The 26553-nt window shown below is 34.2% G+C and overlaps 2 protein-coding genes, 1 long non-coding RNA gene and 3 pseudogenes across 10 annotated transcripts; 3 read left to right on the plus strand and 3 right to left on the minus strand.

Moving 5' to 3' along the window:
- LOC106324136 overlaps positions 1-505 on the minus strand; it is a 1455-nt pseudogene extending 950 nt beyond the window's left edge.
- Positions 506-4327: 3822 nt separating this feature from the next.
- LOC106321483 (lamin-like protein) lies at positions 4328-5330 on the plus strand. Its single transcript, XM_013759743.1, has 2 exons — positions 4328-4571; positions 4902-5330. The coding sequence occupies exons 1-2, from the start codon at positions 4397-4399 to the stop codon at positions 5144-5146; spliced, it is 420 nt and encodes a 139-aa protein (XP_013615197.1). The 5' UTR covers positions 4328-4396; the 3' UTR covers positions 5147-5330.
- Positions 5331-6473: 1143 nt separating this feature from the next.
- Positions 6474-14875, minus strand: LOC106321452. Of its 6 annotated transcripts, none has more exons than XM_013759737.1 (12): positions 14736-14875; positions 14103-14452; positions 13574-14029; positions 13439-13490; positions 11617-11676; positions 11489-11536; positions 11380-11406; positions 11236-11307; positions 11106-11156; positions 6791-6937; positions 6635-6705; positions 6474-6555 (listed from the first exon to the last, which is right to left on the minus strand). In XM_013759737.1, the coding sequence occupies exons 4-11, from the start codon at positions 13476-13478 to the stop codon at positions 6698-6700; spliced, it is 453 nt and encodes a 150-aa protein (XP_013615191.1). In that variant the 5' UTR covers positions 13479-13490; positions 13574-14029; positions 14103-14452; positions 14736-14875; the 3' UTR covers positions 6474-6555; positions 6635-6697. The 6 variants fall into 6 exon arrangements, with proteins under 6 accessions (XP_013615191.1, XP_013615186.1, XP_013615182.1 ...); XM_013759732.1 differs by having other exon boundaries at positions 11106-11162; XM_013759728.1 differs by lacking the exons at positions 6474-6555; positions 6635-6705; positions 6791-6937 and adding an exon at positions 10684-10973.
- A 1713-nt stretch (positions 14876-16588) lies between these two features.
- LOC106324947 lies at positions 16589-19444 on the minus strand. Of its 3 annotated transcripts, none has more exons than XR_001266773.1 (9): positions 18868-19444; positions 18504-18673; positions 18273-18387; positions 18073-18197; positions 17840-17921; positions 17629-17740; positions 17387-17550; positions 17198-17318; positions 16589-17068 (listed from the first exon to the last, which is right to left on the minus strand). It is a non-coding gene; the product is annotated as an uncharacterized LOC106324947 (long non-coding RNA). The 3 variants fall into 3 exon arrangements; XR_001266772.1 differs by having other exon boundaries at positions 18504-18755; XR_001266771.1 differs by lacking the exon at positions 18868-19444 and having other exon boundaries at positions 18504-18840.
- Positions 19445-20187: 743 nt separating this feature from the next.
- Positions 20188-22700, plus strand: LOC106324137 (annotated as a pseudogene).
- A 2856-nt stretch (positions 22701-25556) lies between these two features.
- The window catches only part of LOC106324138, a 10590-nt pseudogene continuing 9593 nt past the window's right edge, over positions 25557-26553 (plus strand).

Consider the following 26553-nt stretch of genomic DNA (forward strand, 5'->3'; position numbering starts at 1 on the left):
AGAAGCTTCCGTGACGGCGTCTTCTTTCTTCTTCGTGGCTTGGATCAGTTTATGAGAAAGCTCCGCCACGGCTAACCGCCACTGCTCTTCTCTGGAAGCGTCTGCGACGGAGGCGGAGGAGGAGGAAGACCGCGGCGGAAGAGGGTTTGGGGCTTCTCCGATTGGAAGGTGGATTTGATTATGAGGTTGGGGCTTGAGATGAAGGAAGGGTTGTTGTTGTTGTGGCTTTCTAGAGGCACAACGGAGAATTGTCGCGGTGAGAGTGGTGAGGACGACACTTGTTGCAGGAGACTGCTCCTCCGTATTCGTCGTCGGAGTCATGTCGTTTTCTATTTCCGTTGTGGTGGAGAGGTGTTAGAGTGTGTTGGTAGTTCTCGTTACTGCGGCGGTTGTGGCGGCGACTTGGAGTAGCGGAAGAGCCGCCGTCGCTGCTTGGTGTTGCTCTGTTTTGCTGTCTTTCTTCGTGGAAGTCGTCATCTTCGCATTCTGGAATCGGAATGAACATAGAGAAGTTATAAAAATATATTAAAACCTAATTTTTCTTTCTTTTATTTGCTTTGTAAAAATCATATACCAAAATGAGAAAAATGGAATCTTTTGGATTTGAATAATCCTCCGATGAGACGATATGAAGTTCTAATGGAATCATTGAGATCAAAATGATGATATCTTTTGACGATAAAGTTAACAGAACAGTGGTTTCGTTGGTGAGTTCGCGCCGCGAGAAGAAAATGGGGTAAACCCTAATGCGCTTGTGGGTCGGAAAAAAAAACGCAGATCGACCAGGTGCTGACACGTGTCGGCAAAGCCCCTATCTCCATGGTGACTTGGCGTAAGGAGGAGAGACTAACCTCTACTTTATTGTTATAGATAGATAAGATGTTGTTCAGATTAAATAGTTTTAAATTATTATTCAAAATAAAAAAATAGGAAAATAGATTTCAGAAAAAAGAAAGATACAAAGAACTATACATCATCACACAACAAAGTAGTTAAATTTTACTTACATAAAAATTAATAAAAACATGAAAGAAAAAGAATATATTAAAAAGTATCGTTGTGAAAAGGGTCTAAAGTATATTTTTTTGGACAGATGTAGTTAGGTGCTCAAAAAGGACATATGTAGTTATAAATTGGGTGAATTAGTGAAATACACATAGGCAAATTTTTTTTACCAATTAACCATATATTAAAGTGATCTTGAGATGTGACAATTTCGGGCGAATGTGGACTAATCTCTCTTTTCCTTGCATGATAATAAAATTAACTAATTATATACACTATACTATTATTTACGAAATAAATAATATCGAACGATAGATTCATAGTAATAACATAACAAAAAATATAATACATATTGTATTGCATTTCTATTATGTAGGTTTATAAACAGTGATAACAATGGTGGAAAAGAAAATTGATGACAGCAAGAAAACAACCAATAGTGGTGATGTTTATATGTTTTGAGCCAATTGACTCAAAAAATGTATTATGTTTCTGTTTTATAATTTTATAATAAAATAGAACATATAAAAAGTCAATTATTCATCTTCTCTGATCTTTGTATATGGAGGAGAGGAGGATATTTTAGATTTAATTGGTAGACGCATAGGTTCAATGACATTAGCAATAGCAGTGGTTGGGATAACAAATATGTCTCTATATTGATAAATAAGATAACCATTATCAAAATGATATAGAAGCATATTTTATTATACAGTATTTATTTTATATAGTGTGTTAACTAGGCATGGGACTATTATCCGAAATCCGGATTCGATCCGAGATTCGATTCGGATCTGATCCAAAAATCCGGATATCCAGAGAGGCTGAATCTTGATCTGGATAGTAAAATGTTGGATCCGTCAAAGCCGGATCCGGATCCGGATATCTTAATCTTTAAGTCCGAATATCTGGATCCGTAAGTTTTATTAATAAATATTTCAAAATATTAATATCTATATGTAAAAATTAATTTTATTTAGCATATTTTCATTTTTATAATAGTATATATAAATTGTATGTAAATTCTGTAATATTATACTTAGAAATAATTAAAGAAATTATATATATATATTTTTTAAATTATTATTAATATTTTATATATATATTAATATTTTTTTTTTAAGGATCTAAATCCGGATCCGGATATTACAATATTTAGAAAGATATCCGACGTCCGGATATCCGAGAACTCCGAATCCGAATAAAGATAGTAAAATTATGGATCCACCGGATAAGAATCTGGATCGAGATACCTCAAAATTACCCCGATACCCTATCCGTCGGAGGCCCACTGGGTAATAACTCCACAATCTATTGTATACTATATTATAGATTTATCTAGATAAAATAGTATGGCACATTATGTACAATTACATTTCATCTTCTTTACGTTATTTATACTCACCGCCAGAACTACAACTACTTGGTAAAGTCTAATTAGCGACAAAGCAAAATTATTCGTCTTTAAAATCACCATTATTGTTTTCCTTACCATTGGATCTGAGGTACAACTTTACTATCTCTGATCTGACCATATTTAAATCTTCATCACTAGTTTCTTCCTATCGTGCGCGGTTGTACTCTGCCGAGCACCGTTGTACTCTGCCGAGCACCGTTGTACTCTGTCTAACACCGCTGTACTCTGTCTAGCACCGCTGTAACCTTAATTTCACATTCACACTCGATCGACATGTTCCTCAGCAAAATCAATTGAACCACACCTTCACAATTATCATCGATTTCATTTTTTCTTTATTTTATGAATTAGTTTTTTTTTTTATGTTCAACTACGATCCTAAACACTAAATTTCACCACTGATATTTTTTTTGTCTGTGTTTGTACACACATATCTTATATATTAAAACAGAAATAACAAGCTTAATTCATATGTGATTTTTTTAAAATTGACCTAATATACATATTCTTAGAAAATCATATTACATTTAATATCTACTTTTATCATTTAAATTTTTGGCCTACCAAAAAATTTTATTGGGCTATCATTAATTGAATTTAAATAATAGATGATCCATTGGATTTATAGATAATATAAATTAAATAGATATAATTTAATGTTGTAATACTATACCTTTATATGCTAAATATTTAAATATTTGTCGATGTTAACTTTTAAAATTCTAAAGATTTTTTTTTTAAATAACAAAAATCATATTATCTAACAATGATTAATCTTTACTACCTTAAACCAATGAAAACAAATTTTAAACTATATAATTTATTTAAAAATTAAACAAAAACTAAATTTTTAATTATTTACTCGATAATATAAATCAATGAAGCGAAAAGTTTAATTTTTTAAAAACTTTCTAAATTTGTGAAATGTTACAATATCTTTGAATATGACAATAAAATAATATTTTACTAATCTTTATATATATAGTTACGATTTTAATAATGAAATAATAATCCGAAAATATATATAAGTTTACTGTATATTTTTTAAACATGTTAAAGTTTGAAACAATCTATTCAATGAAAAAAATATACAGTAAACTTATTATGTTTTAAAAATTGATAAACACATATATATTATAATATATACCAATTTAGAATTGAAAACAAAATATTTATATAAAAATAAATGAAAACAAAAATTTGCGCGGTTGCGCGGATCGAGATCTAGTAATATATTGTAGCACATATGTTGATATGGTTAGTTTTTGTAATAATCTCTTAAGGTCATATGCTCTAATTTTCCTAATAAATTTTGAAGGGTAAAAGAAAAATTTAATCAAGCTGAAAAATGTGCGAACACGTCGAAGTGTTTACAAATGTTAAAAGGTTTTTTTAGAACAAAAAAAAAAAGAGAAAAAGACAAAAATAGCACTAAATCAAGTTTATGTTCCCAAACTAGCACTCAAGGTAAAAAGTCACAAAAATAGCACTTAATGTTTTATCGAAAGTCACAAACTTAGGGTTTAGAGTTAAAGGGTGGGGTTTAGGATTTAGGGTTTAGGGTTTAGGGTTTAGAGTTTAGGGTTTAGAGTTTAAGGTTTAGGGTTTAGGGTTTAAGGTTTAGGGTTTAGGGTTTAGAGTTGAGAAATGAGGTTTAGGGGATAAGATTTCAAATTTTGAAAAATAAAAAAATTAAAATTTTCAAAGGAGAAACTTAGAAAGATGCTATTTTGGTGATTTTAGTTTTTGGGTGCTATTTTTGTGATATAAACTTAGAAATATGCTATTTTGGATATTTGGGCAAAAAAAAATGTTAAAAGGTTTTTTATCATTTTCACCCAAAAAAAAAAAATTAAAAAAGATGGGTGTCGGTGCAAATAGAAGATCTCGAGACTATTTTTCCTCACTATAAAACCCCACTAGTCCACCTCTTAATCACAAGTCCACTAGAGGAGACAGAGAGAGAGAAAAAGCATGGCGAGATTCACGGTGTTGATTGCGGCAGCAGTACTTGCTTTTCTAGTGGCAGCGCCGGTGCCGGAAGTGACGGCGAAGAAGTATTTAGTTGGCGACAAAAAGTTTTGGAATCCAGACATCAACTATGACACCTGGGTTCAGGGAAAGCATTTCTACCTTGGAGATTGGCTCTGTATGCTCTCTCTCACCCTCTCCTCTTCTCTACATTTTTATACTCTCGGATCTTGTTACATTAGATCTGATTTTGTAATGGTTATCTCTTTAAATCCGGTTATATTTTCAAAAGTTTCAACTTTTACTACTAAAACGTATTTCATGTCCGAGTTTCTACTAATTTTAGTTACTTCTTTTCATAAATGTTTCCTTATTTATTCAGATCTGGTAAGAACACACTATTAAGCTTGTCTGAATACAATCTTTTCAAGGTGAAATCTTGGTTGTCATTACAACAAAAAAACGGAACTTGTGACTAATCAAGAATATTGTTATATGGTCTCGTCAGATTTCGTGTACTACAGAGACCAACACAACATTCTTGAAGTAAACAAGACCGACTACGAAAGATGCATCTCCGACCATCCTATCCGAAACTATACACGTGGAGCTGGGAGAGACATTGTCCCTCTCAATGTCACCAAACAGTACTATCTACTTGACGGAAGGGGTGGTTGTTTTAAAGGCATGAAGCTCACTGTTACAGTCGAGAAGCTTCCCCCTCCACCCAAATCTGCCCCTGTCAAGCATTAGATCTGTTTCCATTACAAGAGTTTCAAAGCATCAGCTGGTTGTTATCCTCTTTTGTTGTGATATTCATTTTCCATGAATGATCTTGTTTCATTATAATGTCATCTTGTTTCGTAAGACCTAAATTTTAAACGCCTAAAAATATGGATATACCATATAACAAAATGATTTCACTGTTAAACACGTATGGGAAGAATGAATATGAAATCAAACCTAGTTGTTGTCCTAGTCTTGGCTAGATCTTTATAAAAGGCTTTGTCATTATATTTTCCAAGGCATGGGGATATATAGTAAAGTGGGATCAATCATTTTGACCTATGAGTATATTCAGTATATGTTTGTTGATGCAAAGATGATGGCTTCATTATCTACAAATTAAAAATTTCTCAATCTTCATTTTGAGGTCGATTTGGTGGGCCGGGATGGTCGAATTATCTTTCTATTTTCAAGCATATGATGATGACATTGATGCTCACAGCACCATAATCCCGAGAAAATGATGAATTGATGATGATACTGTTGCTCACAACTCCATAGTTCTTAGCATATGATGGTATTGTTGCTCACAAGCGACTAGTTTGTAATAATTTATAGCTGTGGTTAAAAGATATGCCCGGATAAATTGTCAATCTGGCTCGCAAGGGAAAAATGCAGAAGTGATGATAATTATAGATTTTACCATTTTAAAAATATACTGTAATTAAATATAAAAAATCTGGTGTTTATAGGTAATTTTCCTATTTTGGTGTTTTAAAAGTTCTTAAAATTTTTTCAGAGTTTTTAAACAAAGTAGAAACAAAAATTAAACATTCAGGAAATTCGATAGCTTTTATGGGTCAGAAGTTTTACATTACATGGAAACCTTCTCATAATGCAATGTTACTCAAATTTGGACACAGGATAGAGAAATATGTTAGATCTATACTATTAAAGCAAAATTTCTAATAAAATTATGTCTTTGGATTTTCAAATTATTTACGAGAGACTGCCACTTTTTTTTTGAATTTTTTGTGTTTTCACGCCACATATATTTCTGGACCAATAACATCCTCCCTTTTTAAAACCATTTGGAAATGACGGGCTTTAGTAAATGTCACCAGATTCTACGAAGACAAAACTAAGGCTCAACAATTATCTTTTAAAATTATCACCGTCTTTACTAAAACTTAATAATACTAGATGGTATGTCTGCACTACGCGCGGAAAATGTTTAAGTCGTAATACGATTGAGATGAAAATTCTTCGTAAATTCTGAAGGTGAGTGTAAATCATGTCTAAAAGCAGAAGATATTATTATCATTATCAAGAGCAGATATTAAGGTTTTAAAGACAAAAAAATATAAATCATAGATAAGTTGGTGGACTTTTGAAAAGTGGACGTGTAGATGTGATGGTCTTTCTTGAGTGAGAGCCTAAAATTTTTTGAAAAATCAGGAATCAAAACTTAGTAATAGGAATCATTTATATTATTCATAGTATATTAAGACGTACCTTTAAGTAGTGATATATCAATCATCAGGAAGACGTTTAGCTCTCATTTATCACAGTTGATCGCTAGAAAACTGAGTAGCAAATAAAGGTGAATTATTAGATAAGTAATCACTGAAAACATATGGAATGAGGTTTTAAATTTGTAATTTTACTTACTTTCATGGGAACGAAGACGGTTGAAAATTTCTTTGTATACTATGTTCTTCACTTTTTGTGGTTGTTGGTCTTCGGCTTTAATGATTTTTAGTCCTGATTTGCTTGTTACACGCGAGAGAGCCACATAGAGTTGCCCATGTGCGAAGACTGGTTTAGGCAGATATAAGATAACCTCTTTTAAACTTTGTCCTTGACTTTTGTTGATTGTCATTGCGTAACATAATCTGATAGGGAATTGCCTACGGCGTAAAGTGAACGGTAGCTTTGTTTCATCATGCAAGAGAACAATCCTTGGGATCAAGACTTCTTGTCCAACGTGTGAGCCAGTGATTATGTCTGCCTTAAGCACTCGTTCGCCTATGTAGGTTAAGATCATACGGGTACCATTGCATAATCATTTTTTTTATGTTCCGCAGGAGCATAACTGAGGCCCCAACTTTGAGAGTGAGTTTATGAGAAGGCAATCGTAAGAATTCCAAAGAATTGAGATACTCAATCGCGTATAGTGTATCATTTTGATCAGATTGAGTATCCGAAATCTCAAAGCTATCGCAGCTGTAGTAGTCTCTTGATTCTCCGTCTGTGTTGGAGATTGTATATGCATTGATTTCATCAACTGTCTCATTATGGGGAGTGAGTATAGCTCTATCGGTGTAAGAGCTTTGAGAGGCCTTTATTTTGTTGATGTCTCCATATGCAGCATTAACAACTTGTCTTAAAGGGTCATCCATAGTCTGCCGAACCAATGAGTTGTCGACAATTATCATTTGTTCATGGTAACCATCATCTTCATCTTCCTCTGATGATTGTGGTTGACCTTCCCCGACTTTGAGAAGCCACTCTGAAAACTTCTTCTCGTCCTGATTGACTCGCATATTTTTTTAAAGAGAACTTGTGGCAGCTATCCCATAGATAAGAATGACTTACTGAAGCTAAGATAGTGTCAGCTATACTACCTTGTGGAATTACCGGTAAAATCTGTCTAAAATCACCACCCAACAAAACTGTCTTGCCGCCAAAAGTCATATCCTTTACGGGTGGGTTTTTCGTGGACATTATATCCTTCAACGTCTTGTCTAGTGCTTCAAAAGCATGCTTGTGAGTCATAGGTGCCTCATCCCAAATTATGAGGTCCATTTTCTCGATTAGTTCAGCCAGCATTGTACCTGGTTTGATGTTGCATAGCTTATCTTCGGAGAGCTTCAAAGGAATATTAAAGCGGGAAAGAGCTGTTCTTACGTTAGGTAGGAGCAATGCGGCTATCTCTGAAGAAGCAACCGGCAGAACGATTTGTTTTCTGGAGCGAAGTCTGGATATAATGGCTTGGTATAGGAATGTTTTTCCCGTGCCACCTGCGCCATATACAAACAATAGTTTTCCATCTTTTTTATCAACGGAGTCTAAGACTGATTCGTAGATCACACGTTGATCAGAATTAAGTAGGATGTGCTGCGTGTTATGTCTTAATGTTTCCTCTGCAACATCATAATCCAGTTCTTGGGTCCACAAACTGTTCCCCAATTCTTTTAGCAAAATAGGTTTGATCTTAGGCATATCTTTAACATCACTTATCGAGCGGTCATGCATCCGCATCAACTTTTCCACTTCTATTAAAGTGTATTTCTCAAGGGTCTCATCATCCAGTTCTAGATTTGAGTGACCTAAGAGTCTTTGTCTCTTGCAAAGTATGTCATCACTCATTGATTTCCATGAGTGTTCCCATAGCTTTTTAGGGCTCGCAACAAAGCAATGATTTAGGAATGTGACAAACATATCACGTAGTTGAAATGGGGTAGCCGATCTAGCACCCTCTGACATACTCTCGATCCATTTGACATCGTTGTCCAAATAGCCTCGTGCGTAGCAAACCGATTTGAAATTAGGGTATTTAACATCGTTAAACGTTTTGAGCTCGTCACAACTTCGAGGACCCTTAATCCTATTTATAAGGATCCTTAAATAGTAACGATCTTCTGCCAATGGGTGGACAACTACGATTCTCCCAATGGTTTTTCCTTTCTTACGTTCAGACCAGACTTTGGTATTGTTGTTCCATACGAAATATTCCAGAATTTGCACGTAAGTTAATGTCCGAGGTTATCAGTTTCCTTAATAGTGATGTTATGTTCACCTTCTAAGTGAATGATAAGCTTCTCAACTGATGGCTTTCTTTTGTGTATGTGGAATGCGAACGTCCGCCACATACCCTCACAAGCTGATAAGTACCGCGCATCGATGTAGTCTTGGATCTCATTCCGTTGCTTGATAACCCTCTCCTTTGGTTCGCCAGAGGCCACCGTGCTAGATGTGGTTCCCGTATTTCTCTGTTCAATAACCGCGGAAGCTCTATCAACACCCTTGGTTATGTACTTGAATAAGTACTTCACGGAACTTGTACGATTACACCATTCAACATTAATATGAGCTTCGTACTTCTTCAAGAGCTTAATGTTATGAGGTACAAGAAAATTGTTGTTTAGGATTGTCCCGTCCTGTAGTACAGACGCATTTTCATTCTGGCGCCGATGATACAATACACACCCTGATTTATCAATTGAAGTATAATCATTATACGGCCTAGAAAACTTTTTTGTGCACACATTATTCTCCATACATGGTGACTTCCGATTAATAACACCACATGGACCATGAATCATGTATTTTGTTACTAAATTGTAACCTTCAGGATCTTCTTCCTTGTTTGGAAGCTCAGCTTAGATAATCTCATCTACTTCCTCTGCACTTGGTGTCCTGGAAGAGTTTCCAAACCACAATAGTATATGTGCATGAGGGAGTCCTCTTTTTTGAAACTCTATCCTGTGGAAAGTAGCTGTGTATGGCTTGAAGCAAGTTCCCTTTTTAAAATCCTTGAGTAGCTGGTCCAACTTCATCTTAAAGACTCGACACTCAATGTCTGGTCTATCATTGGAAGAATCTCCACCATACTTCGCAAGATGCTCTTTAATCTCTCTCCAGTTGGGATTGGCCGTCATTGTGATAAACAAATCTAGATTCTCATATTCTCTGCAAATAGCCATCGCACCATGATATTTTTCAACTAAGTACCGGGGCCCACCAGTGAAACTTGGCGGCAGTATGAACCTCTGTCCAATAATTTTAGCATCAGAATCACCCTTGCAAACAGCGTCGAGTACATTATTGTAGAGCTCGGCTCTTAGAACATCTTGATTATTCCTCGCCCACCTTAGTCGATCTTCTTCAATTGTCGTATAAATGTCCACAATATATTGATGGAGGAGATGGCTGCCTTTAATCCATGTCTGTCCTTGGTTAATACGGGTCTGGAGTTGAGCGGCGTAGAATTGGCGAATGGTCAGGAATTGCCTTGTTCTTGAAGTGCATGTCTCAAGATGTAATGGGATCTCGGGATGAAAACCATACTCACCATATGGAAACAAAAGAGGATATTGTAGACTCATGTACAGAGGATGATCATCACGTATCTGCTGCAAAGTGTCAGATTGAAATTGGACCACTATATCTCGTACTCCAATTGTTGCTGACATATCCCCTACTATAAGGCCTGCGACCTCATTCATACTCGGAAGATCGTACTCTTTCCCTTTCCCTTTATATGGGCGCAGTCTAATATTAAACTCTTTCCCAACACTTTCATAATAGTCTCGTGCCCGTCGGAAAATCTTAGCTAAGCAATTATTCTCGTCAATCATCTCGATGAGGCGCTCTAAGGTTGTCTCATCAAGATTACCTTCTGTTGACGATTTACCCATTGCATTTAGCCTGTTTCTGACTTCGTTCCCCGTATCAAATATATAGAGTTGGAGATACTCTGGGAGACGACCTTGTTGGGGTATAAGGGAGCCAATCATGTGGTGGGTTTGACCCTGTATCCGTATAGTGTAAGGACCATGTGCATGCACCACACTATAATCCATTTTCATTCCAACCGATGTAAAAGCCAGTACGGAGTTATAGACTCGGATAGTATCTCGAAACCACCTAAACCCAAGAAGTTCTTATAATAGGGTTAGGGGTTGATTGATCGGCGGAAGTCTGATTTGGCCATGGTTACAGCAAACTGTGAATGTTGGTTCTCCTGTTTTGAAGTCTGTTCCAGTGCTCTCCGAAGTCCACATAAGAGCACCGCATTTCGTGCATGTAACGATTGGGTTTTCATTGGTTTGTGATGTCGAACCTTTATCTGAATAAATATTTGTTAAGAATTGTTAAATCCTAATTTAATTAGTATTATAGAAATTTGGCAGAGTTTTGAATTTGATAACCCCTATTGTTATTAGAAAATTTTAGAATTATAGGGTTTAAGAGTATGCACCTCTCTTCTTTGTTCGAGTGTGACGTATTATACGTGTTTGTTGTGGAGAAGCTGCATCTATGCATAAACAATGTATATTAGAATAAAATGTATTAAATATAAGTGGAATTTTTTTTGTTACAATGCTTACCTTGTGATCGCGCTGAAATTCGTTTTGATAGCAAGATAGCCTTTCTCATATTGCGTGCATTTTTTTGCTTGACTATTAGGAGAAAAAGTTATTAGTTTAGAAGGATATAACGTAGGAGATACACATTATAGTCTCGTATCTTACTGTAAGAGTCGCAGTCATCACATTCACCTATTTGATTAAATGCGAAAAATCAGTTTGTTTGAAGAATAAGTATTGTATATGTATAGTATTATAATCCATATAAACTTACAGTCATAATATTTTGGTTTGAATGTTGACCGATCATTAATTAGATGAACTGAAAATATACATAGTTTAGTACTATGATGAGAAAATGTTGATCTTAATCTTAAAATATTGTCGAGAGTATGGACACACCTTTTGATTTCATACGTGATCCACGGGGACGGTTTCGTTTCCTTTTTTGCGGATGTCCGCCTGAATTATTTGCATGGTGAAATCAATTAGTTGTAATCTTAATTTGGCAACAAAGTGTAATAATTAACTTATATTGTTATCTTAATGTAGTTTGTGAATTGATATATAGTATTAATTTGATTTGATATTTTTAGTCATTGAGTACATGTATTTTTATACACATCTACGTATATGTATTTCTGTATAGATGTTTATAAATGTTAACAAAACAGGATTTTTGAAATATAGTAACAATTATTTGAAATGGGATTATATTCATGTTCTTATTAAAATATGTTTGAAATAAATATGAGTATTTGATCTGGTTTCAACCATGTTATATATTTTAAAATATTTTATAGCAAATTATTCATTGTAATAAGAGACATATTTTCCGTACGAATTGTTTGAGTACAACGTTTTTGATCACTATTTTGGAAAAGGCAAATACTTTTTTACTAACAATTAGTATATAAAGAAAATGCATGCTACTTAAACCTAAATATATATATATATATATATAAGATATATTTGTTAAAACTGATATAGCAATTTGAATAGTTATAATAATTTGATTATAATCAATCGTTGTATAAAATTTTACATACGATAGAAAGTGTCTCATCGCCTATATTTAATTTAATAGGGAGCACGTACTCGGTTGCATGATTGCTAAAATAACTAAATTATATATGCATATGAGGGGATCGTCCTCTTTCCTTCTGATAGTTTCCAACGATAACTTTCATAAATACTGATTAAAGAAATGGTTAAAAGTTCATAGCAAACATGTATGAGATACAGTTTTGATATGGCGGTTTCACAGTATGAGTATATTTAATGTGTTAAATATTTACATATATATTTGAGACTAACTAAGGCCATTAAAATCATATGTCGATGTATGTATATATGATGTTGGAATCTAGTTCAAGTATACTTAATCAATAAGGTAATTGTGTGTTATTGTTTGCATGTGCACCAGTGCGAGCTATTAAACCGACTCAAAGAGTTTTGGTTTGATTGGTTAGCATGACTAACCAGATTCAATAGTATAATCTTTTGTTTAGAACTAATAAGATTAGTTCTAAAATTAAAAAAAATATCTAATTAATCTATGTATATATAAATACGTGATTTGTTTGAAAATAACAAAACTGCTTGCTCAGTCATTGTACTATTAAAACAGATCATTTCAAATATAGTAGTATAAGTATATGTAAATTACAATATATAATTGATAATGCATATCTGCTTTATTTTTTGTATCCCCTTATATCTAAATGTTTAATTTATAAATTTGGTATCTTATTTTTTGATTGTATAGAAATGTAGTCTAAAATATAGAACATTTTTTTTTCTAATAGTATTATGGATCACAAATATTTAAAAACATAATTTTTTTGTGTCTGACCAACTTGATGCCTACGTAAAACATATGGAACAGAGCAATCGCATTTGAACTTATCTTTACTGAATATAGACTATACTAACCGAGTAAAACACAACGGTTCGGTTCGTAGCTTTATACACAATAGCTAATGAGTCTATTTTTATTCATTTGGTTGATTCTCTCTCATTACAGTTGATGTTGTGACAGAGTAGACTAAATGGAACACACATATGTTTTGTACTCAATCTAAACCAAACTATTTTATTGCTTGTATATTGCAATAACTTAACCAAAAAGAATCGGAAACCCATCGAAAGATTAAAAAAAAATTACACGCATCAAATACGTTCTTCTTGTTGCGGGGAAAGATGCAGGAGATTACATATTTACCTGTGTTTTCTTGGGGTTGATCATAGGGCGGTGTATCCATTCCGGCAGTACGCTGAAGGTTGCAAACAATCTATTATCACTTTGGTAAATGCATTAGCTTTTATAATTGTTGAGATACGAATGTATTAAACTTACACAATTTGTGGATGATAGTCTTGAGAAGATGGATATAATGTTTCTTCAGCTTATGCAAGATAAGGATGAGTTTTGGAGAGAGTTGAATTTTTTTCCCCTTTGAAGGAAGATACTCGTTGATTTATATGGCTGGTTTACAAAATTATCTTACATTCCTTTTATTATGTAGGATTGCCGCAGATATGGTAATTCATAAAGGTAACGTATAAAATTAGTAATCAAGTATCCTAAGTTGATTTGGAGATTAGATTTACTTTGGTGAGTATAAGCAGTAGCTTCCGCATGCCGATTAATATGTAATATGTTGGACATAGAATTTTCAAAATGTGACTTTACTCTAGTGGTAGAACAGCCTTCGTATGTGTTCCTGAACCAAGGTTAGAACTTCTTACCGACATATTTCTAATTCTCGGCCAATTTCCTTTTTGGCTTCTACTATCTAGACTTGCGTCGTATCTGTTGAAACACAGATAGGATGAAGATATTATTGAGTAGTAAATAAAACATAGAGAATCAAATTAAAACATACCAAGCAAACAAAGCATACTGAAGCAAATAAAACATTAGTGAAGCAATGGTAATGCCACGACCCTTTCCTCGTGCTGACTGTAGTTGAACTGAGTCGTATGCACCTATTGCTCTCAGATAATGCATGTAATCTGGGTCGATGTCTTCTTCCGGTTTCTCAATGCGTATCAATTCGTAGCTTCTGAGCTCGGCTCTGGTTAGCTCGTCTACATTAGTTACTCCTGAGGTTGAGCTTTCTTGAGTGCTTATTGATGTGGCTGGTTGAGCTGTGTTGACCGCTACTTGTTGTGGCGGTTGTTGTGGCTGGTTGGGCTGTGTTGACTGCTTCGTTGCTTCCATTAGAGTTGCTAGCTGGAAAAGTTATCCAAATTTAGAACTTTACAATAAGAAAAAAAAATGAAAATAAGAACATGCAATCTAAGTTAATGAACAAAGTTATCTGAAGAAAAAATTACTGAAGACTTAATTGATAAATTTACAAAAGTTAGATCTTTGACTATCTCAACAAATTGAGTCTATTGGTTATCTTTGAGCTACGTAAGGCTTCAAATCTTTGTGGATCTGTGAGGCTTGTGGTGTATTTGAAAGATTTGTAAGATGGATGAATAAGATTAAGGGTTTAGATGTCGATAACCTGTGAAAGATAACTTTGTAATCTAAATTGTGGCGGTTGAAGACAGATTGGAGATAGGATTGTGGAGGCTCTGAGAGTTTGTGGTGACTTGAGATGGATTACGACATAAGAGAGAGACTTGTGATGGTTTGAGGGAAGGGAGAAATCGATAAGGGTAATAAAAAATTTAGGTTGGCTCCCTATATTAGGAAATTCCGGCTTTACTTCCAAAAAGTTCGACCAATGAGAGCCAATGGTGAAGATAACTTCAACTATTAATCTCAACCGTTGAATCATGTCAACCAATGGTATAAGTAGTTGTTTCTTTTTTAGTTTCTCCTCAATTAAATACGAAAATATGGTTCTAATTAGTAGTTTTTTTTTTATAAAATATATTTTCAAGATTTTTAACGTATCAAATCTAGAATTCTATAACTCAAGCGTAACTGTCAATAGTTATTTAGAAATCAAATATTGAGACCGTACATGAAAGGATCCAAATTATTATATATGGAATCGCATATCTAATTAGTTTGATACCACAGAAATACTAAATATTATTTTCATGATATGAATAAAAATAATTTAAAAGTTATGATAAATGTGTAGATATTTATATCAAATAATGATACCTAATACAGTTTCTCGTATTTATCATAAACATAAGTTATAAAAATACTTGAAAGTTATGAATAACATATGTTAATTTTTAACGATTCTTATGATCTGATTGTGTTATAAGTATTTTTGTTACATAGGTGTGTAATCATTTTGATGACCAATAAAATTGATCCAATAAAACTCTTAATATTTAAGCTATACTTTGTATTACTTTTCAGCATTATAAAAATGAGAAATATGTTGTAGTTTTAAATATCCAATATTTAAAAAGTTCGGACATGTTAGAAGTTCCGAAAATGAAAACAAAAAAAACATTTATTGGTAGAAATTGAGCTATTGTTCTTTGAGTATTGAAGAATATTGTTGTAGAACATTTTCATGTCTCCGAAACGACGCTCTAACCCATTCCTCATATACGTCACTAATCCTTATTCTGCCTTTGAAGCCACTAATGTGCACAATATTGTTATCAAAGAAAAACTGAGTAGCCGATGACGAAGCTAGGAATAGAGTGGGCTTGGCCAATGGTTAGTTTTTTGCGTTGTATATCAATCAGTATAGTTAAACAACAAACCTCTAAGTTAAAGCATAGGAAGGCAGTGCCGAGCATGTCCGTTTGTCTGATTTATGATCGGCCAAACCTTAGTAATACGAACTGCAATTGGTGTTTGTGAGTTTTTTTCTTCATGTCTGTTGGCAAACTCATTAATGTGCAAAGGTCGTCGGTTCCATAGATCTCTGTGGAGACGCACATGTATGTATAATCTCAATTCTATGTATTATGTTTTTTAGTATGTGCGTAAATATGGTGAGTGCTTATGAGAGAGATGATATTACCTCTTCAATGGTGTATTACGATTCAAGGATGCCATGATGGGAACAAATGTTTTCCTCACATCTTGCGTAAACGTGATGCTGTCTATTGGCAAGAAGCTAATATATTGGGTTTTGATAATTAAATGAGAAGATCCCGTGGTTGACATATGGTAAGTTATTTATTCTAATTCTTAATAGTATATACAATTAAGATAAGTAATGGAAACAAATGTTTAAAAAAACAATCCAAAGCACTCGTATAACCTATGCAAGAAGCTTACATGAAGAAAAAGTCAGAGTTACATATTAATGTGTGAAAAATTGGTACCGCTTGAAGAGAATTCAGCACCTATATAAACATAGTATAAAGTAAACTATGATAATCTTCACATCAAACAAATAAAAAGATCATAATAGAATAAGCAAATTGCTCAAAGGATATGTAAAACCCATAGAACGAAAATTGTATTCAACAAAAACTTAGACATGAAAGGATAAAATTCTGAAAATGCAAATGTCAAGAACGCAAAATTATTAGGGAAACATAAAAACACACACATAAACTGCAGCAAACACAATCACGCGTAGAAGGAAGAGTTTAAGCTATATTAGCCACTCTTCGAACGCTTGGCTCCATCCGACTCAAGACTCTCAGCTGCTTTTCTAGCCCTATCACCTGCAGAATCTCCAGCCCCTCCGGAAGGTCCAGAGTCATCACCTCCAGTCTTCAAAATACCATCAGACGTTGATGGAAGAGGAGCTTATGCTGGGAGAATCTTTGTGACAGTTATGGTCTGAGTCTTGCCTGTCAAATTATGATCCGAGACTTTCACAATGAACTTGCGTGTCTGACCTATTGTTTCAAGCAAAGCCTCCGGAACCGGCACACAATGATCAGCTCCAACTCCAGCATTAGACTGACATTAAAGCACAAATTACATGAGTTCATCTAATACTGCCTTCTCAGGATTCACAAATCAATGATGTTCTAACTAATTCGATATTACACAAAGTTATTAGATATGTATAAATATGTCTGAAAGTACCTCAAAGTAATTTGCAACTAATTCTGCTGCATGCTTGCCAGTCAACTCCTTCTGAGCATCACCAAGAATGACAAAAAGTGCTTGCTCACTCTTATCATAAACAGAAATCATCGTCAGGTACCTACAATGAAATAATATTAGATATGAATGCTGACAAAACATAGATGAAACTAAGACTACAACACTTACTGAGGAACGCCTGTGACTTCACTTTTCCCACACTTCTTATTGTTGCAAATCAGAGAGGTAGGCCCTTTGACTGCCTTACTATTGCAGCCACCACAGGAAATGTAGTACCAAGCAGAACCCTGGACAATATCATCTATAGTTGCGGTGCATTCTAACCAAACAACCTTCATTGTGGAAAACAAATAGACTTCATAAATACCCAAGTATATAGAAAGAATATACAAACAGGACAATTTTTATACCTTAGAAGTTTCCTGCTTGATGTAAGAGAATAGTTACTCAAGAGTCACTGCCTCAGGCTTAGTGACAACCTCAGCAGCAACTCTATTAGCAATTTCTGAGTTCGAGACCAACCTGAGACAAAGACGGAAGCCCAAATATTTTAGAAATGATACCGCATTAAAATATAAACAAAAGTTGCTGGAAAAAGTAATTGAATACATAAATACATACCATTCGAGATAATCCTTGCTTGGCTGAACATCGGCATCCATAAACACTCGGGATGATGACATCGAAGTGAGAGCAAGGGTTCCTGTTAATAACAAATGAAAGGATGTGATTATCAGTTACATGCTTTATCACTGTCTCTTTTAACAATAAAGAATGACCTCATGCAGTTCAATTTGATATGCGACAGCTAAGTTCTGAATATGAGAATGATGTTTTGATAGTGATATGCTAACCTCCAAGATGTTTAGGGTTCACTGTGGTGACCAAAAGAACGCTTGGAATGCTTCCATACGATTTGAATTTCTGGCAGAAGTCGGATGCAGCCTTGTCCCATAGATACAGCTTCATCACTGGTCCACTACATAGGGTACAAATCATGTGTTAAAAATAACACACAAAACAATGAAAGCGACTAACAAAAGGAAAAACTTACTCATGTGTCTGAACATGAACACATAGATGCCGCTTCTCTGCTATGTCAGCTTCGCCAAGAACAATATGGTCAGTCATAGTCTGCCCATTCACCAGCTTCATGTGGCTAACATAATCTGAGACAAAACCAATACAATCCGCAGACATCAAACATATATAATAAACATGTCTATAAGATGTTCATTTGTTGTTCACATACTATATGTACTCTAAAAAGCTCAACTTCGCTTACCATAAAGATCACCCTTGGAGTCACAATTGGCCTTAAACTCCTCATAGGTGTGGAACCTGAACCTATCTTCTGGAATTTGAACCGGAGGGTTCTCAAGAACAGACAAAGAAGAATTTCAGGTGAATGAGACAGTGGCGCTATGATCAGCAACGCGATACTGATCTTTGCTTCTGGATCCGGAAAAATAGATCAGCTTATAGTCAGAACCTACTGTCATTTCATATCTCCCAACTCGACTGGCTGGAACAAAATCTTGAATAACAGTTCCGTGTAGATCATTTGAAAGCATAGATTAATAAAAATATCATCTCAATCGAGCAATACCAAATCAGAAAGAAAAAGTAGAAAACAATCGTAGACAAACCTCTTCGTCGATAAGAAGCATCTCTTGTCCAATGAGCGTCATCGTGTGGATTGCGAGCCTCCCAGAAATGAATCATACGGAACATCAACTCGGCTTCGCGTGGGCCGAGAGAAACCTCTCTGAAGAACATCACTTGCTCGCCAGGCATTGAGGAGAGATCGGTAGCAGCGTTTGGTTCCATCGGATTGGCAGATGAAACAGCAGCCTTTCCGGCAGGTTTCACCACAATCGCAGAGGAAGCAGTGGACTTCCCGGTTGATTTCGCAGTCGCAGAGGAGGCGACAGTCTTCTTGCTGGTCTTGTGGTAGCAGGAAGCTGGAGAGTTGCCGCTGAGATCCATCGGGATAAATATTTGAGAGAATATTCTTAGTTGTGGTGGGGAAATAAGGCAAGAGGAGAAGAGGTTTATAAATAGAAAAATGGAGAGGAAAGCGAAAAGAATTCATCGAGTCAGTTCAAGCGAATGTTTGATTACAGCAGTTATTGGTGAGGCTATAAGTGGCGAAATTAATCGTTGAAACCGATTTGCAGAGAAGACTAATGGAAAGTCGAAAGGGAAGCGAATAACAAAATTAGGGTTACGACCACGACGGGTCGTCAATCACCAATCGCGGGTGAGTGAGTAAAGAACGACGGGCCCAACCGATCATGGGTTATAGACTGAAGAACAAACATGCCAAAAAACATCCGAAGCCCAAAACAAAGTGAAGTCGACTATGTAAATAAATCTAGACTTCTCGACTATATGAGCTTTTTATGTTTAATTTAATGTAAATTTTTCTTATTAAAATATCAAATTAGAATCAGTGGTCGTGTGAAATCTTATGTGTTATTTATTTGCCTTGATAAGCAAGTTTGTATAATTGTGTATTTAATACACAAATACTTTTGCACCAAGGCTGTGTATTTAATACACGAATACTTTAGAACCAAGGCTTCTATCTTAATTTTTTTTCAGCAATAAAAGGAAAATATAATGTATGGGATCAGTATAAGTAAATATCCATGTGTACGATTCACAATCGGAACTCAGTACGTTTACGTATTAGAGGTATAAAATATTTTCGTGTATTTAGTTGCCTTCATAAGCAATTGTGTATTTTAAAGAAGTTAATTAGATATTTAATGTATAAGAAAACTTATGCACCAAGGCTTAGATTTAAATTTCTTTTGAGTTGGATAAGGAAAATACAATATGTAGCTTCATGATCAGTTAATGTAACTTTTTAGAATACGTAAACCTAAAACTAATCCTATATAAGTGATGTGTAGCACCTATTCAATCCCATCAGCTTACAGAGAAGAAAAACAGCAAGAAAAACACACACCAAAAATAATGTCTATTAATGTTGTTGTCGATGTGAAACCTTTCAAAACCATGTGGAAGATCAAGGTGAAAGTAATTCGGTTGTGGAAACAGTATTCAACCGCTGGAGATGAAACCATTGAGATGGTTTTTTGCAATCTTAAGGTATGGTGTCTTAAACGTGTTTATTTTCATGGTGTGTTGGTTCTGTTTATTAAGACTGACCTTCTTTTGTTGTTATATATTTATACAGGGTGGTGAAATTCATGCCTCGGTGAAAAAGGAATTGGTTGCTCAGTTCGACCCTTTCTTAAGACAAGGATATTCGTTGAAGTTGAGAAATTTTGAAGTGACTCATTCATGTGGTTCCTACAGAACTACTAATCATGCTTACCGGATTAGCTTCCTGTCCACAACCCGTGTTCGATCGTGTGAGCAATTGCCCTAGAATTTAGCAGGATTTGGACCAGTGAAGTACAAAGATGTGCTAGATGGAACTCTTAACCCTGACTACTTGGTTGGTAAGTATTGGTAAATTAGCACTTTCGCAACATTTTCTATCACTACATCTAATATTTATTTTTATTGTGTATAGTATTCAGATATTGTCGGCCAGATTATTGAAATAAGTCATATTGAGCATGTTACTGTTAATGGAAAGGAGACAGAGAAGATCTCCTTAGAGTTCCGAAATTCAGAGTATGTTTTGGTTAAGTTTGTATACATTGAGATTACTATAATCTATGGCATAGCATTTATTTCCTACTCTTAATTGTTAATCTGTTTTTTATATGTTAGTGATGAGAGACTTCCAATGGTTCTTTGGGGTAAATTCGCCTGTGATGTTAGTGAAGCTATGCAGGTTCGAGCTGAGCATTCAACTGTTTTAGGTTTACGCTTTGGGAAAATAAAAGTGTGAAAGGTATATGTATTTGACACTGTAATTTTGTAGATAAGTTTGATGTGATTACCTAACTGACATGTTGAGTTTTCTAACAGAAGAAAGAAGTGTGAACCTACAATGTCATTCAATGATTGAAGTAGGAAAGTTCATTCCAAGGTATTTTATATCTCCTTTTAGGTTAATGTTTACTTATTCATAATATCAGAATTTTATTTTCGGATAGTTCTAATATCTTTTTATATTACTCTGTTTTAGTTTCCTAAGGATGACCTCCCTTTAGCCATTGTGGAGTCTAAGTACTCGGCCATAGTGAATGGTGTTTCGGATAAAGATGATTTCTTTATCCATACACCAAGAAAAACCATTGCTGAGATTCTGGAAACAAAACATATATGTTATCTTTCAACTTGGTTACAAACTATTTCAATATTCTATGTATGATCACCGTGATTATTAATGTTATTTACTAATAGATCTATGTTTTACAAATTTTGTAAGGTTGAGAAGTGTATTCTGATGTGTACTATTGCTGCGATTGATTCAGATATGGGATGGTTTTACCTAAGCTGCAAAGTCTGATCTAAAAAAGTCTTGAGTGTTCCCCAATGACGATGGTAATGAGGATGATGATTTGAAGCATACTTATTATTGTGTAAAGTACAAGACTTACAATCCAGTGACTCTGCCAAGGTATTTTAAGATTTATACACATGGTTTTATATTTGTTACGGACTATGATAATGAAACTAACGGTTTGTAATGTTAATATAGGTATAAATTGCATTTGGTTGTGCTTGATAACACAAGTAACACTAAGTTGCTGGTGTTTGATAATCATGCTATGCTATGCAACTATTCAATCAACCATGCTTGCAGATTACTGGACCATCAAACAAATCCGAGGTAGTAACACCATAATTTTATATAATACTGTTTCGATAAAATTTTAGGCCCTAAATCCTTATCTTATGTGTTATAGATTGAAGAAACTAACCTGCTCCCACCCGTGCTTAACAGCATAATTGGTAAAACGTTTTTATTCAAGATTCAAATTGAAAGGGAGAATTTTGTCTACAAACATGAAACCTAAAAAGTTTTGAAGGTCATCACAAACAAGAATTTGATATCTGATTTTGAAGAAGGCAACTCGCCAAATGTACGTTAAGTTTCTTTCGCGAACCAACTTTCTTTTCGAAGTTAACTATATTTCAGCTTTTGAATTCAATTCTACTTGACGTGTACATGCAAGTGAAGATGGTCAATTTCATGATATGGATACTCAATCAGATGCACCAGAGGTTTGTGGATACAGTATTATACTGAAGCTAAAATAAGCTACCTAAGTTTATATTTACATATATTACTATTGGTCTGCTGTTTATTTATTTAATTTCGCAACCTGCTAAATTTTGCAGGCCTCTCTTGCCATTCAAGGTTCAGCTTCAGAGTAGTCTGAATCGTTTGATCTGACTCCGGCGAAACGAATTATGGCAGTCAACATTGATTTCGAAGAAAGCTTTGATGAGAATTCCGCGACAAGGAATATCAGTTCCGTGAAGATTAAGAAGGAGAAGTTTGCTAAAAGTGGCTGAGGTGTGTTTTGGTAGCACTTGATGAAGAGGCTTTCGTTTTACTTTACAGGATGTTTACGCATGATTTCTCTTCAAGGTTTTTTTATTATTCGAAGCTTTGATGTTTTGATTCTATATTTATGTTTGGTGTTTTTAAATTAATGGAAAGCCTCAATTAGTTTTTTATGTTTTGCTAATTTTTACAGTTTTTCTAACGTGTTTTATTTTTATCTCTATTCAACTACTATTAAACCTCACCTAATTATTTATCAATTGCTCCGTATAGATCAAGATACAATATATAAACAATCAACATCCGGTAATTCGTCTTCTCTACCATTATCAGTTTGATGCCTACGTCTATGATACATTTAAGTTCAGAGAACTTACTTGATCAAGTTTTAATTCCCCTTTTTGTTAAATAAGAACGGTTTGTAGAGTACAACTCCACGGGAAGTCTGTTGCAGCTATGTTCGGAAAGACACCTGCAAGAAAAGATAAATCATAAGGACTAATGTAATATTATACAAGATATTAATTTCCTAATCCTTAAAGCCCCTATGGTTTGAATAGAACCGAATCCTAATCGATGAAAGCATCATACCGGTTTGGAATATTTATTTTCTCCAACGTTAGACAGGGGAAATGACATCTGAATTAGGTAAGTTTGAATTGTATTAATTTAATAAATCGTTCGAGTATAGAACTTTTTGCAGGGTATTAAAGTTTTTAAGATATATTGAATATATTTTCCTTGCTAAACAATTTTTTTTTTGTTTATATGTATATACTGTATTAAATACGATAAAACTTCGGCTACAATGCATTATGTGATGCTTATATAAATGATGTTTATACAAAAAAAATTGGAATCAAATTTACACTGATCGCAAATTGTCTTACAGTTTTTTGTAGCCTATTCTACGAAGTCATCGAAATACACATGACCATCTAATGAAAAGGTACTACATTATTATTATTATTATTATATACTACATTATTATTATTATTATTATTATTATTATATACTACATTATTATTATTATTATTATTATTATTATTATTATTATTATTATTATTGAAATACAATATCAAATTATAAGAACTAAAAAATCATTTTTTTTCTCAAGGATTTAGGCACATGGCATAAGGAGACAGAATCAAAGCAAAAACCTTCAGAATTTGTATGTGTCGATGTTCGTGAATTTTAAATTTTCATATATTATAGTATATTTCTAAAATATCTTCATATCATCTTACCCCTGTTATATATGTTTCAGGGATCCAAAATAATCAATGACTGTTCAAACAACGAAGTGAACAGTTGGTATCAATATAAAGGTATGCATATGAAAGAAGATAAATATGTCAATGTCCTTGCTAATGAAGAAAAATCCAAGTATACGGAATGGATGAAGAGTAACAAATTACATCGTTAACCAGAAACTGCTCCACATCCAGATTGATGTTCTATAAGTCATTTTGTTTGGGGTCCAAATGCTAAAACTTGGCAGCCTAAATATGAAATATGAAGACCTCTGTAGTCTTTAGTTGTTTTTGTTTATCCTATGTTTTGGAAAGAAACTATTATCTTCTACAAGTATTCAGTACTCAAGGAATAATATATTCAGTTTTCTAATTATTAGTTGTCAGATTTTTTTTAATATGTGCGAAGGTTCGATTGAAACTTATTATTTCTTAATGAATAATAATTTTTGCTTTCGTAATATATAAGCATCTGCTGGTTATGTAGTTATTATAATTACAAAAAACATTTCAATCCATTTATTAAAAAACTTTTGCATATTATTATACATGAGTAAAAATACTAATGAAGCTTTCCGTAAAAGTTAAACCATGAAACATAATTAACAGAGGCAAAGAAGTTTTAAACTGATGGTGTATATATTATCAGTTGCTGTGAAAATTGGTTCTGGTCCGTTTAAAATATATGTATTTGTTTCAAACGTGTAGAATGTATCTACTAATTGATTAACCAACGCTGAATTTATATAACAGTTACTGAACATGTTAATGTGTATAATATAAATTAATTCATCTTAGGTAGGGTTCAATATTTGTATTTGTGTGGGCGTGGTAATCTGTAGATATATTTATCGAATTTATTAGCCTTGATACGCAAGGGTGAATAAGTTAAACAAGTAATTTTTGTAATTAGTACACGAAAAACTTTGGCACCAAGGTTTCTAACTTCACTAATTTTTACTAACCTAAGGAAGGAATACACAATATGTCGCTTTAATATCAGTTACCGTAAATGTTATGTCAATATAAGAACGACCGTTTGTATTATCAATCATTTATTATATTCGTATATTTTGTTGCCTCTGTAAACAACTGTGTATATTATTAAAAAAAAAATTGTGTATTAAAAATACTTCAAAACTTTGGGTCCTATTGCTATTGGATGTACCTTTAAAATTTTTGTCGTAGAAAAAAATCTGTAGATTTTTTGTTGTGGTTTTAGATTTTATTGCTGTAGAATTTTATAGAAAGCACTAAAAAATTGCTTTTGATATTTGGCTCTGCAGAGCACTTGTACAGTTGTAGGTTATTTCAAGAGATGTGGTTTCAAAAAAAAAATGTAAAGCTTGATTGCTCTGAATTTGGTGTTGTAGACAGCACCTACAGCAACTACCAATCACCCCCTTTGTGACCAAGGCTCAATCGAAATTGTGACCAAGGCTCAATCGAAATTAATTTCGAGGTAGATTAGGAAAATTTACTTGTGTTTCAAGAAAAATTAAATGTCAATTTTAGAACATGTTAATCTAAAAACAATCCTATATAAATGAAGGCAACCACCAATTCTAATCCACCATCTTACAAAAAGCAAATCAGCAGCCCTTAATTCGAAGCAGAAAAATGATTCGAAGCATAAAAATGATTCGATTCTGTTGTCAATTTGAAACCTTTCAAAACCATGTGGAAGATTAAGGTGAAAGTAATTCGGTTGTGGAAACAGTATTCAGCCGCTGGAGGTGAAACCATTGAGATGGTTCTCTGCGATCTTAAGGTTGAATGTCTTAAACATGTTTATTTGAAGACTCATGTTGTGTTTTTTCTGTTTTATATAGAATGACAGTCTTTTGTGTTTCTATCTTTATACAGGGTGGTAAAATTCATGCCTCGGTGAAAAAGGAATTGGTTGCTCAGTTCAATCATTTCTTAAGACAAGGATATTCGTTGTTGATCAATTTTTCAGTGACTCATTCATGTGGTTCCTACAAAACTACAACTCATGCTTACAGGATTAGCTTCCTGTCCACAACCCGTGTTCGATCATGTGAGCAATTGCCCGAGGATTTATCAGGTTTTGAACCAGTGAAGTACAAAGATGTGCTAGATGGAACTCTTAACCCCGACTACTTGGTTGGTAAGTATTGGTAAATTAGCACTTACGCAACATTTTCTATCACTACATCTAATAACTATTTTCAATCACTACAAGAAAACATCGGCATACCGAGGAAAAAATTCGTCGGTATGTCGTCGGAATAACGTTATTTCGACGACATACCGACGAAACAAGTCCTCGGAAATTCATTTTTCCTCGGAAATCCCTCGGAAATTTACGACGGAATTCTGAGGAAATGAATTTCCGAGGAAACTCCGAGGACCACCAGTTCGTCGGAAAGGTCCTCGGAATATACCGAGGGAGAACTTCCTCGGGATATTTCGATGGACTTTCCGATGGTCCAATCCTCGGAAGTTCCGACGAAATGTTCCTCGGAATTTTCATCGGGAAATTCTGAGGAACGGAGCCCTCGGAAATTTCCGAGGAATGTGCCCGTCGGTATATTCCGAGGAATGTGTCCCTCGGTATATTCCGAGGAAACGTTCGTCGGAAATTTCCGAGGGTTCATTTCCTCGGAATTTCAAAA

Source organism: Brassica oleracea, chromosome C2 (assembly GCF_000695525.1).
Source record: "Brassica oleracea var. oleracea cultivar TO1000 chromosome C2, BOL, whole genome shotgun sequence".
Classification (NCBI taxonomy): domain Eukaryota; kingdom Viridiplantae; phylum Streptophyta; class Magnoliopsida; order Brassicales; family Brassicaceae; genus Brassica; species Brassica oleracea.

Bases quoted from the DNA above. Each gene is read 5' to 3' on its own strand.
- LOC106321452 (XM_013759717.1), bottom strand. From the start codon at position 13,478: ATGGATACACCGCCCTATGATCAACCCCAAGAAAACACAG. The intron at 11,677-13,438 runs GTAAATATGTAA...CAAATAATTCAG, and splicing joins TCAACCCCAAGAAAACACAG to GCGGACATCCGCAAAAAAGG. The intron at 11,407-11,488 runs GTAAGTTTATAT...TTAATCAAATAG, and splicing joins CAAACCAAAATATTATGACT to GTGAATGTGATGACTGCGAC.
- LOC106321483 (XM_013759743.1), top strand. From the start codon at position 4,397: ATGGCGAGATTCACGGTGTTGATTGCGGCAGCAGTACTTGCTTTTCTA. The intron at 4,572-4,901 runs GTATGCTCTCTC...TGGTCTCGTCAG, and splicing joins CTACCTTGGAGATTGGCTCT to ATTTCGTGTACTACAGAGAC.